Raw genomic sequence first — 13,660 nt, forward strand, 5'->3', positions numbered from 1 at the left:
ATTTCAAAATAAAATCAGGGCTTTTTTTTTTTTTTTTTTTTTTTAACGTGCAACTCGGGGGTTAAATTCTGTGTACAATCCAGTAACACTGCGGCCTCTAGTGAATACGTTAGCTCGGGTTTCTAAAAGGTTTCTAATGCACGACAAGTCTGTTGTTGTCTGTTGTCACTGCCAGTCGGTTCTGGAAAGATTTGGAAAACCTTGTGAGAGTCCTGGAGCCACAGTGCTGACTATAGAAAATGTTATCCATCATTAATACTGAATGTGTATAACATGGTTCCTTCTATCACAATTGTGATGTTGATTTCTAGAAAAATCCCATTATATAAAAAAATCATTGTCTGTTTAACTTTTGATGATTACATAAAAAAATTGTCAGAATATTAATTTATTCAAATGAATGGGCTTCAGCTAGGCTGAAATAAACTAGTTGTCAAGATGATGAAATTACAAAAATATAGTTTCAAAATGTGTTATAGACATAGAGCGACAAAATGAAAAAGATGTCCATTTTATAATGAATAATTAGAACAACCCACAAGGTTATTCCTATTCTAATATAGCTAGTATCTTCAATTAGTTTAATGTTTATGTATGATTGTCTAATATTTTATTTCCTGTGTCATTTCATACTGCTAACAATGGTACAATGATTCGAAATTTGTGCCTCTTGTTTTTAGCTTTAACTCAATACACTTAATATTCAGGCTACCTAATTTGATCTGTTTTCCCCCATTATTGTCATACTGCTTAACCATATCAGAAACTATATATCTGTGTTTGTGTACTCTGTATGACTTCTGCTCTATCCCAGCTGAAAGAGGAATCCCTGATGTGTTTCCCTGGTTTTCTCCTTTTTCCTTTATGTGGTCCAAAGTGATGGCCTAATATAAGGTGTGCAAAAATTTTTTTTATTTAAATAAAACTGACTTTACTTGACAACCAAAAAAAACCCTCTTTTGATATGAGTCCAAATTAACTGATATTTTGTTTCCACCCACTGGTCGATATTTGGGCCGTTCCAGTCCTCTATCTGTAGCTCCCTTTGCATCAATTTTAAGTTTGTAAACACTAAAAAAATGTTTTTTTCTCTGCGTCCTTTGAAATATTATAATTCCATCAGAACTGAAACAATTAGCTGATTAATTAATCAGATGATTGACCAAAAAAATGAATCACTATCTAATTTGATAATTGATTGATCACTGTGAGATATTCTTTTTCAGGAAAAATGCAAAAAAAAAAAAAAAAAAATTGCCTCCAGCATATTAAATGTGAATATTTGTGAATATAAACTGAATGAGTTTTGAGATGTACCTTTAACTTTGGGAGACACCGGTTGACAACATCGAAAATGTTTGACATTTTAAACACCAAACAAGCAATTGATCTATCGAGAAAATAATCGACAGATGCTTTGATAATGAAAACAAACGTTAGTTGCAACCTTGAATTTCTGTAACGTCTGAACGTTTCTGCCTCCATTGCGAGCTGCAAATTGAAGTTCCCTTTCGGGGAGCTTTTATTCTGAAAGCCATGAGCCGGAAGTGATGGTGGGTGCCTGCTGCTGGTTTTATTGTGGACACAAAAAACTGCGAAATCAAGGAGAGGGACAGCGCCCAGAATATAACAGTAAACCACTACAAACTGAGTGCTGCTTCGTCTCGGAAATGGGACCGCGGTCACATCCTCCGGGTTGTCGGACATTAAAACAGAGGTAGGTGGCCGCTGTTTGGGTTTTTTTTTTTATCGCCAAGGTCACAACGAGAAGCCTGCTCGTTTTTTTTCTCTACATGGGCATGATGAGTCCGTCCGACGTGAAGTTGCCTCGCTGGTGATGCGGTCGAAATGGCTCTGCCTGACTTCATCTCCCCCCCCCACCCCTCTCTACAGCAGCGGGGTTTCGGTCGTTAGCGGTGGGCCGGTGGGCTGATACTTGAAGGGGAGAGGGGCGGTGGGGAGAGGAGGGAGGGAGGGTGGGTGGGGGTCCTGGCGTGGACTTTTTTCTTTTTTTTTTCTTTTTATTGTGGCCTGTGATGAGCTCGGGGGGGGGGGGGGGAGGAGGGAGAGCTGAGGGGTGAGATATATATATATATATATATATACGGGACACAAAAATCCGTCTCGACGGTGTTTCACAAGTTTGCGGGTTGAGCTGCATCCTTTTGCGGTGAGAAGATCAGAGCTGCGAGGTGAGAGCGCGTTGATCCGACTCGGTGGCCTGCTGCCGCCGTGTTAGGATAATCCAGTAATCTGGGACAGAGGTGGTCGCCTTGTATCGTAACACCATTGCCCCTCATCCTCCTCCTCTTCCTCTTCCTCTTCCTCTTTAAACGCCACAAAGTGTGTGGATGACCACTTTGCCTAAGGGCTCGTGAGCTGTACAGCTGTCTATATCTGCACCGATGCTCCCTGAATACTAATGTCAATTCAAGACAACATATCAAATGACTGGTGGGTGAACTGACCAACAATCAATCAATCTTTTGCCTTTTTGTAAAGTAAAACAAAACATTTGCCAATTTCATCCTTTGCAGATAGGATTGTTATTAAAATACATTGATCGCTAGTTTTGGTTGGTTTTGTTCATGTGAAACCAGTTTTCGTGTCACTTTCTAATTCACCACTACAGTTTCAGGGCTCTTAGTCCATCAGCAGATATTGATAATCAATGGTTTAATGGTTCAGATCATTTATCAAGGAACAACGTCACAGATCCACTAATTACAGCCTCTTTGGTTTCTCATCTGATGACTTTTTAAGTTGAATATCTTTCCCAGACAGTGTATAGACTTCACAAATTGCTTGTAATGAAACTATTGATTAGTTGCAGGCTTATTCAGTTTACATCATCAATGATTTAGTTTGTCAAATATATCTTCTGATTTGAAGTGTCGCTTGATTGTCGGAGGCCCAAATGACCGAACATGGATAAATGTGTTTGTGCATGCAGTGAGAGCATGAAAGTTGTTGTTTTTTTTTTTTTTTAAAGAAAACTCCAGTCTTGTGAGGTGTTTGGGAACACTGTCCTCTTTGTTCACTGCTCTGTGCAGAGGATTAATCCGGCTAAAGATCTCTAATGTAAGAAAAGGGATAAAAACACATCTGACAGAGAGGAAAACTGGCTGATTGGCACTCATTAAATATCGATATAACCAAAGGCTGGTGAGAACACGCGTGGGTTTAGCGTGCAGCTAATTATACATGCATGGTGGCAGAGTGTGAACTGTGTCTCTCTTTCTATCTCAGTTATTATAATGACTTTGGACTTTCATGTCCGAGTCCTGCTCTCTCTCTCTCTCTTTCTCCGTGGATGGCACAAGGTGCTTTTTTTGGAGGGGGGGTTCGTGTGTTTTATTCATTAAAAACTCTCCCTGTATGACCCGTTTCTCTGCCGTGTCCCAACCCGGACCGGCTCCAGTTAATCCTCCCAGGGTGCGGCTAAGATTAGCGCTTTAAGTGCCCCCCCCCCCCCCCCTCCGGCGGACCCCGAGCCCTCAGTCCTCCCCGTGTGGCGGGACAACCATAGAAAAGACCAGCAAGGGCGAACACAGCTTAATCTGATATCGGCAGTGTCGTTTCTAATAAGGCTTTGATGGCATACAACCATAATCTGTGTGTTTTCCATGTCAGCTGCTCCAACAGGTGTCACACCTGATTCCCTCCAGGAGTCTCCCTCTCTGCTGGTCGAGGGTTTAGTGGAAGACGATGCAGAGAACTTTCTGTGTCCCGGGCTGGTTCAACCAAAGGTCTCGTGTTAATATGGGTTTGGCTCCTGCTCCACAGATTTAGTGTGATTTAAATTCATAATCTCTTTAGTGATTAGATTAGCTCAAGCACGACCCCACACCCCCACACCCCCACACCCCACCCGTCCTGCAGCATTTTGCTTTTGCGTGAAGTAGAAAAACGTTTTTACACAGCGGAGGGACGGTTTTATATCCAAACTGGGCCAAACTTCTGTGTAGAATTTCCTGTGTAGAGTCAGCCATGAGACTTCCTGTGCTAGACGTGGAGAGGAGGGGGGAGGGTGGAGGGGAGGGTGGAGGGGAGGAAGGGGAAGAGAAGCCTGAGCAGACTGCTGCCTGCTGCTGTCAGTGGTGACCACTGCTGCTGCCTTGACTTTCAACAGGAGCAGTGGACAGACAGAGGAAGTGAAAGAGTGGTTTGTATCCTCCCCTCTTCCCCTCACATGCTCATGATCACAACTCTAGATAATCACAGAGGAGCTGGGCGGCTGTCAGGTCCAGAGAGGGACATTGTTGTCTCTAATGTCTCCTGTTTATGTTGTTACAGGACATGTCCTTCAATGTGTTAAAGCCACAGCGCCACACACAGCTCTCCAAGTATGTTCCAGTGATAATATCTGTCCAGTCAGCAGGTGAGCAGCTCTCTCTCTCTCTCTCTCTCTCTCTCTCTCTCTCTCTCTCTCTCTCTCTCTCTCTCTACTGGCCAGTTCTTTGGTGCCAATTTTGAATGAGCTTTAATCTGAAAAACCCATGAAGGCTTTATCAGAGGTGATCCAAAACTCAACCTCTCTCCCTCCCTCTCTCTTCCTCTCCCTCTCTCTTCCTCTCCCTCCCTCTCTCTCCCTCCCTCTCTCTTCCTCTCTCTTCCTCTCTCTTCCTCTCCCTCCCTCTCCCTCTTTCTTCCTTTCTCTTCCTCTCTCTTCCTCTCCCTCCTCTCTCTCTTCCTCTCCCTCCCTCAGAGCTGTTTGATCCAAGAGAAACGTGCCTTGTAAGGAAGCAGGATGTTCACAGGCTCCACCAAACTGCCCCCCCCTAAAACCCCCCAGCCCGAGCGGCTGGATGAAGTGTACACTGCCTTACGCAGAGGCTTACAGTGAGTAAACACATTTCAGCCACTGTTTGTATTGATTCCAGTCTTGGACGGCTGCCAGGTGGAATATCAGAAGGGGAAAAGGGCTGCTTCTTCGGTCTGTAGAATAAGGAAGTAAAAGAGGACGTGTTTGTGTGGTTCAGGTCATACCTACAGGTCCATCAGCTGGAGCTGGACAGCCTCGGTCAGCAGATCAGAGAGAACAAGAGGAACGGTCGTCTGGTGAGAGCTCGTGCAGTCAAACCCGTCACTCCAGTGTTGATCAGTCGGTATCAGACCGGCTGCTCTCTTCTCCACTGTCAATCAGGATGTTAAATTGATCCTTTGCGATACTCAATGTTCTGACTCTTGTTGTTTTCTTTGCAGGGGTCTTTGTATGAGCTGGATAAGGTGAGTTTCATACGAACCTGTTGTGTACTGATCTGAATCCAAGCATTGAAACTGTATACAGCTGGAACAGACACTCAGATTTTCTGTCCTAGATTGTCGGGTTTAATAATGGTTTTCTTTGTTGTAGCAAGTGAAAGCCATCGAGCGCTTCATGCGTCGCTTGGAGTTCCACCTCAGCAAGGTTTGTGTGAATATTAGTAACTGATTGATTTGACAGATAAATGAATGATTTTTAATGTTCGCTCTGCTTTGAGATTATTTTATAATAAGTATGAATTAAAGGACAATGTGTTATTTGAAAGGCGTTACTTGGAAGGACGAACCGAGATTTACCAACTCCGTAGTTTCTTCTCAATTTCTAAGTGGCATTTTAGCATTTTTCAGCTCGTAATTTTGGTTTGGTTTGGCTACATTTTTCCCATGTTTTGTTCCCATTCTTCCAGATCATGTTTAGTGTCAGCAGCCAACTATTTCTAACAATAAAGCTCATATAAACCCACTTTGCGCCACCTGCTCAAAAGCAAACGTCAGAAAAAGGAAACGAAAGAGCAGGAAACGGCATTTAGCAGCTTAAAGAGCTGGTCGGTTTCTGCAGGAGTTGGTGGAGACCAAAACAGAGCTGAAAGGATTTTGAATATTGGATATAAATTAATTTAATGCTTGTGTTGCTTTGTGTGTCTTGGGTGTGAAAGTGTTTGACTGTTTGTTCACTTGTTGCCATAACAACAACATAAACTGATTTTGTCAGTGGTTTATTTTTGTAATTTTTTTTTGTTCTACTGCCAAAGAAATGCAATCTGCTTTAATTATTATATAATACAACATTTAAAAAAATAAATAAATCTGTTTTTCAAGAAACAACATGAAATAAAAGTCAGTTTATTATATTTGTTTCAACTTTTGTAATATTTGCTTTTACAGGTTGAGGAACTGTACGACGCTTATTGTATACAGCGACGCGTTCGCGATGGAGCCAGTAAGATGGTGGCAGCGTTTAACTCGGCTACGGGCAGCAGGGAGGCCAGAGAGAGCCTGAGTGAAGCCAACAAGGGTTACAGGGAATGTACAGAGGCAAGTGAGCAACCGGAGGGCATCGGGTCTCTGCTGAATGTGTCCAAGTCAGCACTCAGTGTGGTCCTCTGTACCGGACTTTTGTCTTTAGCATTTTTCCAAAAATAGATGTCATAACATGGTTATTATTGTGTTTTGGGCTGCAACGAATGATTTTTTTTTTTTTTATCAACACTGAACCGACAAACGAAAAGATATTCAGTATAATTTTAAGAAAACAAACAGGCCATAACTTCTGAGGAGCTAAAAAAAAGAAGATAGCTAAAATAATTGCTCAATTATTGATGATCCAAATAGATTAAGCGGTTGATTGTTTCTGTTCTTGGGAGTACATTATCTAAACCCCTCACTCCTTTCGTCTCTGCAGCACATGTGCTCACTTGAGAGTGAATTAGAAAGCCAGATGGGAGAATTTCATGTCAAAATGAAAGGTGAGTCACTTTCTGCGCTCGCACGACTTCCTATTTGCTGATCGTCCACTTCTCGCTTTTTATTTTTATTTCGGACGTTTCAGGCCTCGCTGGATTTGCGCGGCTGTGCGCCGGTGACCAGTATGAGGTAAGACACGCAAACACAAGCACGTAGCCACCGTGTCTCTTGTCTGGGTTATCACCACGACTATTCTGGGCCCCGTCAGGTCCTCATGCGCTACGGGCGGCAACGCTGGAGGCTACGAGGCCGCGTGGAAGTCAGCAACAAGCAGATATGGGACAGCGAGGAGTACATCTTCCTGCCTCTCGTCACAGAGCTGCTGTCAATCAAGGTAAAGACACCAGCTCACAAAAACCACGACCGTCAACGCGTTGTTATATTTGAAGATGCAAATCTCTTAATATGTCGTTTCAGTTTATAATTTATAGTTAAACTGGCTGGCAGCGTAGTTTCTATTAAATGTCACTGAGACAGAAGTAAATGTGCGTTTTTTTCGGGAGTAATTCTAGGTGTGAGTCAATACACGTGTTGCTTCAGTGCTGGAGCAGCAGCGAGCTGTATGTGGGCGGACCACGACCCAAACCAGATGCCAGAGCAGCTCAGCTCGAGGCTCATGGGCCGAGTTGGCCCACTACGGCGTTTGACAAGCTCGTGCTTATTCTCGTTATTCTAATGTGCTGTGAAACCCTAATCGTAATGAATACAAACCTCCCATTTTTGTGCAGCTAAAAGGTACATAACTTTAGTTTTATGGCAATGTGCAGCACTGTTAAGCTTCCTTATTAGATATGAAGAATGATGTATTCTCTCTCCTACCGATGCTCGTGTGCTGTTCGTGTGTCCTGTGTCACTGAGCTGCCAGTCAAGATGAAACATCGAGGCGGTGGCACACTGATGAGAGAAAATGTACAAAAAAAGTTGGCAAGACGGATTTTGACCGTTTCATGAAATTTTATTTCAGATTCAGAATGTAATTTTTTTTTGTAAAATATAGTACATTTTAATTCAATGTAATTTCACAGAACATAAACATTTGTTTTTGACCCAACGCCTTCCATCCAGATTCATTTTTGGCCTTTCATAGGAAAGAATTTGGGCCCCTCCGATCTAAAATATCTTCCACATGTTCATTGTTATGAAGGAAAATGTCACCCAGTGCAGCCTTGTGACTCATTGATGCAATTTCAATAGCCTTTGACAGTCTAATGTCTAATTTAGAGTTTGTGTACTTGTCTGTTGGATCAGTTCATTGTCAGTTTTCATTGTCTGCGTGTCCTCATCTCTGACGTTTACTTGTTTTGGTTGTCAAGGTGACGGAGCTGAAGAGCCTGGCCAATCACGTGGTGGTGGGCAGTGTGTCCTGCGAGATGCTCGATCTGTTCTGCCCACTGCCGCAGACGCTCGCCGTGGACATCAACGACCTCGGGACGGTGAAACTGAACCTGGAGGTCACCTGGAGGTGCGTAAACTCTGCAGCACACACCTCAACATCTTTTATTCTTGTGATTCTTCTGGTGTCTTTTGTCCTGTTTCTCACTTTTTAATCCTGTTTTTTGTTTTGCTTTTGTTTGTTTGTTTTGTTGCAGCCCGTTTGATAAGGATGACCAGACATCCTCCACCAGTACAGTTTCCAAACGGCTGCTGTCCAATCAGAGCCCTCCTGACACTCCCTCTATGCGAGAGCAGGTGTTTTATGTGAGTCACCTTAAAAAAGACATTCAGCCTCAGCTGTTACATCGCTGGTTCATAGTTTGTATGAAGGGTTTATTCCAGTCTTTTAAATCAGCTGTACACTTTTGAAACGCTTTATTTTGACTACACATATAAACTACTGTGTATTTTGGGATTTATCTCTCTAATGGCCATTATTACTGTCATTTCACTGGCTTGTTCTATTTCAGCTGCTCCCCAACTGCTTTGTCTGTAGCGGTAGTACTGACGTGTGTGAGGATATCCACAGAGCGCTGTGCGTGAGGACATGTGGTGGTGGCAGTGGCGTGCCCGGTGCGTGGAGAATGAACGACAGCAGTAGTGACATGTGTGACAGCAACAGTGTGTATGAGCGCAGTTGTGGTCCTTGTAGCTGTTTAATAGTTGTTGAGTAGCACTCCAATATGTCCCTCCTCTTCCTCACCTCGATGAAGAGCTTGCTTCGCAGCAGGCCCAGGCAGAGTCGCCCGTTGGTGGTGGCTTTCCACAGCGTCCAGGCGGACAGAGCGGCATCCTTACGTTGTGAATTCAGCCGTACGACAGCCAGGTTCACCTCAGCACCGCCGGTGTGTTGGGACGTAGTTCTAGCGGTAGTTTAGTTTGTAGTGATCAATCTACAAAATAAAAATTAAAAAAAAGTCAAATATAACAATGTATTAACCAAAAGTAATCAACATGTGGCAGCAGGTTCGTTTCTAATCAAATCCAAAGTCCTAACAGAAAAATCCTGCTCATGGTCAATATTTGTCTCGACTGATCACAACTTTAATCAATGTGAGTGATTCATGATTATTTTGTCATTTAGCTGATTATTATTTTTTATGTTTATGAAATCAATAAAAGAACAAATGTTGCTCTTTTAGTGTAAAATAATCACAAGTTACCAACATCCCCAAATCGTCGATTACAATTATCTGCATATTTTTGTCTGTATAGGAAGTAAAATTTCACAAATCCATTCCTGAAAATACAATGAAGCTGCTGTTGACAGACGTCTTGACTTCTGTCTCGTGGAAGCAGAAACGGAGGTTTTAAGTCCCACCTGTCTCCCTGTAAACCACTCGTGTCAATCATTTACACTGTTGCAACAACATGAGCCTGAATGGACTGAGAGGAGACTGATGTGGTCCAAGTTGAGGTGCAGAGCCTCTCTGAACTCTGGACCGCCACAGTCCGGGACATTTTCTGGACTTCTGCGGGGGACTGGCGAGTTCGCTGGCTGAGCGTCACGTTTTTCGTTTTTTTTTTTTTGTCCGCTGCACTTTACATTTCACTCGTACACACCTGAACATGTATGGCACGCCAGCATGACAGTCCCACATGAAACAGACCGATTTAACGTGAGGGCCACTCCATGTTTTTATGCCCGGCTGCCCCCTCATTCAGCGCGTCAGTGATACAGTTTTGAGGACCACTAGAATAATGAATTTGTCGACCATTAATTTGATTACCGACATGTTGTAAGCATTCCCCGCTGAGTGTCACCGTTACGCTGCTGCTCGGATCTCGTTCCTTTTCTCATCGGTGGCCTCTCGTCTCATTTCCCCTCTAGTCTCTGCTGAAGCGTCAGGGGGAGATGGAGAACGGGACGGTCTGGTCCAACTCCTCTGAATCCTCCGACGACTCCTCCAGTCCAGCTCTGGCTCATCCCGCTCAGAGGCTGACAGCCTCCAACATGCTGCAGAGCACTCTCACCACTCCGCTGTCCTTCACGCCACACAAGTCCAGCGCGTCGACGCCGTCGCTCTCGTCCAACCAGGAGGAGGACGAGTCAGAAGCCGGGGAGGTTTTCCCTCAGACAGACGCCGTGCTCAACGGCCATCTGCAGACCTCCTGCTCTCGCGGCCTCGTGGTGGAGAGCAGCCCAGACTGTACTGCGACTGACCGGGTGTCCGTCCAGTCAGAGGACCTCTCTGAAACCTCCGCAGACCTGAGCTGCTCGTGCCCCGACGTCTCCTCTGCGCCTCCCGTGGTGTCGGTGGAGAGGGCGCAGGTGTCTGCAGAGGAGGTGAAGGAGGATCCATCTGAGGACTCAGCAGCTCAGGCTGAACAGAGTGAAACACAGACAGGGGACAGCACAACCGAGGCGGCAGAGAAACGCCAGGTGGAGCAGAGTCAGCCACGTCCGTCCGCCCGGGAGTCCAAACAACCAGAAGATGCTCCAACGGTGAGCTCGGCGATACGTTTATCGCGGGTGTTTGTGAAGTCGAGTGGCATTTTGAACACCTGAATTTGTTTTTCTGCAGGTTCCTTTTCCAACGTCCTCGAGTTTCATCCAGGAAGTCGAGACTGCCCTCGAAAGTTTTGACTTTCTCAACTGCTCTGACCTCGAGGAAGGTGAGGAAGACGAACAACAACAGGGAGACGAAGGAGAAAAAGAAGAGCGGGACGGGAAACATGAAGAGGATCGAAACAAATCGGAACCGGAGAAAATAGAGGAAGAAGAAAAGAACGTAGAGAACTTTTACTCCGGAGGAAGGTCAGTGTCAATATTTCTTAATGAGCTCCATTATTTAAACAGCCTGAAGGATCCAGAGTCAAAGCAGCTATAATCAATCACTGTAATAACCGTCTGTCAAATGGCAACGTAAAAACAGTGTGACAGCCTAATGGTTCGTTCATAGAGAATTATTACCTGAGTTTGCGGCTGCTCGTAGCTTCACGGAGCTTAATAGTGAGTTTCACCTCAGCTGTCACCTTCACTTCTGATTCACTCCAACTACTCTGTCAGTTCTCAACTGCAGCTCCTTTCAGCAGAAAAGCCTCAACAACCTCCCTGAACACGACACCAGAATCACACAGACCCAGTCAGACTCGCTGGTGAACCTTAAGAATAATAAATGTTTCCATCAACTTGCACACGGTGTTTCTGTCGGTGCTCGGCTGGTAGTTTGTTTTAAGCTTAATTTGGCTGAAGTGAGTGTGTAAGTGCCGTTTGTTGGATTTAATTTAGACCTAACTGCCAGCGATTGATTGGTCACAGCTTCGTTCACACAACAGTCGATCAATAAGTAGGAGATATCATAGAGGTTAGAAATTCCTGATATCTCTGACTCCGAGTTACTCTGAGGCTGATGTAAAAGTTTTTCCTGACTCAGCTGCTTGTAATAACACTCAAAACAACCAGTACGTGGCAGCGGGCCTTTTTTTTTTCCTGTTATGAAAGCTGCTTTATGTCCAGTACTATGTTTACCTGGGCTGATGGCTGATCTAATGTCCGTGGAAATGATTTCATCTTATACGTTTTCAGACACCACGTGCGTGAGGCTGAATTTTGCTAGAAAAATGTGGAGACGTGTGGGAAGTTTATACAGTCGATAAAAACATGGCGTGTTGGGTTTGAATATTTCACGCGGTGTAAAAATAGTGTGTCCAGAAAAAAAGAAAAAATGGGGATGTGGAACAAGATGATTCAGATGTTTCTTCCAGCCAACATGAATAACGCTGTCTTCTCATGCTCAGCGGTGATGAAGAGGAGGCAGGCGGTCTTGACATCCTCATGGAAGCCCCAGAAGGATTTAGGAACTCGGATGAAGACCGTTTCTCCGAGTCGCAGGTAAACACACTTCAGTTACAGCAGCTGTGCCACTTTTCTCTGTTGCTTTGATCGCGGTTAAAAAGCATTTTTGCCCCGAAGGAGTCGAGCGTGGCTGACGTACAGGATTTGGGTCAGATGGAAATTCCCGAGGACAAGGAGGAGCACAGCCAGGAAAAGGGAGACGAACAACACGGTGAGAGGCGTTTGTCCGTAAACAGAGCCGCTGGCCGTTCATGTAACAGCACGGCTGAGAGGTTTTTTGCTAATTCGCCCTGCTCTTAATCTCTCAGGAGATGAACCAGCACATGATCAGGAGGGGCGTCCCTCGACTCCTGGCCATTTGGCCACGACTGTCTTCTAATGACGCGGTGGAGCCACGACTAAACCATTTCTCCCACTCCGGTGCCATCTCTCTCTGAGACTGCGGGGATTGGAGGCCTTGAGGATGTTCCACTTACTGTTCAGACAAACAAGCTCCTCCACTACGGCGGAGTTTGTGCTCGTATTTGCCTTGTTCTGACCGAGAACTATAAAAAAAAAACCCGAGGTCTCTGCATCTCAGTCCTGACTGAAATACCCAACACACCTCCCTCCCTCCCTCCAGCCGTAATCTTTCTTTCAACACACACTCCATCATGTTGCCTGGGTTAAAGTGGGACACCACTTTAGTTTACACTTTTATAAACTGCTCCCGTCATGTGAAAAATTCAGTGTCCAGAAACATTTCAGGAGCACATAAAAGCGGCCTTGTTTTTTTTTTTTTTTTTTAAGTTATCTAATCATTTTGAAATGGTTTTATAAGTTCAAGTGGATGTTTTTTTTTTTTTTTAGTCTCCAGAGAAGCATACAATCAGTTACAGAGTTGCATTACAAGGTTTTTTTTTTTTTTAAAAGATCAGTGTTTGTGGATGTGAAAAACTACCGAGGTTATGATTTTCAGTGTTAAATCGGTGCACAGCCCAGAGCTCTTTCACTGTTAGAGGGGAAAGACTTCACGAGCATGTGATGTTTGTCTGAACACATACAGTCATTTCCAAACCAGGAATGTACCCTGATAACGAAAAAGGATCTTTTCACTTTAGGCATCAGAGGCAGTGAATGAGAATACCCATGAACACACGGAGCTGAGTGAACTCGTTTCTACAAACACGAAAACAACCTGCAGTGGGAAACTGTATTTAAACCTGCATGTGTAGCTGCCTCACTCTGCCAGCATGTCTGAATACAAAGCTAACCCGATCAGTTTTAAGTGTGTAAGCTAGACTCTGCTCCAAGGAAGCCGTCCGGTCTGTAACTGTGTCCAGAAGCTGCCTCACGGGGGCGCTATAGTCTTTCAGCGTCATGCTTTACATGTTTCCTCAGAAGCCTCGTCATTCAGAAAGTGCCTCAAGCGACAGAGATGTAAGGTTTTAAATGCCAGGACAGGAGAGATCAGGCTAAAGATGACAGTGTTTATTTTCTGAATTACTTCAAGAGTGTGCACAATAAGAGATATTTACTGTTTCATATAAAGAATTGTATATGTCTTGAAATGTTAAAATGTTTATGTTCAGAAATGTTTAAACTTTATAAAGGTTTCTTGAAAATTAATACCTCGCAGGTGTTTTTTTTTTTTTTTTATTCCAGTAAACATCACATCAACGAAAACACTTAATGTTAAACACTCAGACTTGAAGATGT

At 44.1% G+C, this 13,660-nt stretch overlaps 1 protein-coding gene across 2 annotated transcripts; it reads left to right on the forward strand.

Annotated features, from left to right (window-relative positions):
* The first annotated feature begins 1,569 nt into the window (after positions 1-1,569).
* Positions 1,570-13,570, forward strand: LOC138213447 (rho family-interacting cell polarization regulator 1-like). 2 transcript variants are annotated; one of them, XM_069174567.1, is made up of 18 exons: positions 1,570-1,717; positions 4,297-4,381; positions 4,709-4,842; positions 4,983-5,061; positions 5,206-5,229; positions 5,357-5,410; positions 6,151-6,300; positions 6,668-6,731; positions 6,815-6,858; positions 6,938-7,063; positions 8,043-8,191; positions 8,319-8,427; positions 8,877-9,008; positions 9,995-10,609; positions 10,689-10,921; positions 11,905-11,998; positions 12,080-12,173; positions 12,271-13,570. In XM_069174567.1, the coding sequence occupies exons 3-18, from the start codon at positions 4,751-4,753 to the stop codon at positions 12,339-12,341; spliced, it is 2,130 nt and encodes a 709-aa protein (XP_069030668.1). In that variant the 5' UTR covers positions 1,570-1,717; positions 4,297-4,381; positions 4,709-4,750; the 3' UTR covers positions 12,342-13,570. The 2 variants fall into 2 exon arrangements, with proteins under 2 accessions (XP_069030668.1, XP_069030669.1); XM_069174568.1 differs by lacking the exon at positions 8,877-9,008 and having other exon boundaries at positions 1,571-1,717.
* Positions 13,571-13,660: the final 90 nt, after the last annotated feature.

This window comes from Embiotoca jacksoni, unplaced genomic scaffold (assembly GCF_022577435.1).
Source record: "Embiotoca jacksoni isolate LCO1_2020_lvr unplaced genomic scaffold, fEmbJac1.0.p SCAF_6, whole genome shotgun sequence".
NCBI classification, from domain to species: Eukaryota; Metazoa; Chordata; class Actinopteri; family Embiotocidae; genus Embiotoca; species Embiotoca jacksoni.

Coding starts and splice junctions, on each gene's coding strand:
- LOC138213447 (XM_069174567.1), top strand. CDS start 4,751: ATGTTCACAGGCTCCACCAAACTGCCCCCCCCTAAAACCCCCCAGCCC. Junction 5,062..5,205: donor ACAAGAGGAACGGTCGTCTG/GTGAGAGCTCGT, acceptor TTTTCTTTGCAG/GGGTCTTTGTATGAGCTGGA. Junction 8,428..8,876: donor TGCGAGAGCAGGTGTTTTAT/GTGAGTCACCTT, acceptor ACCTCGATGAAG/AGCTTGCTTCGCAGCAGGCC.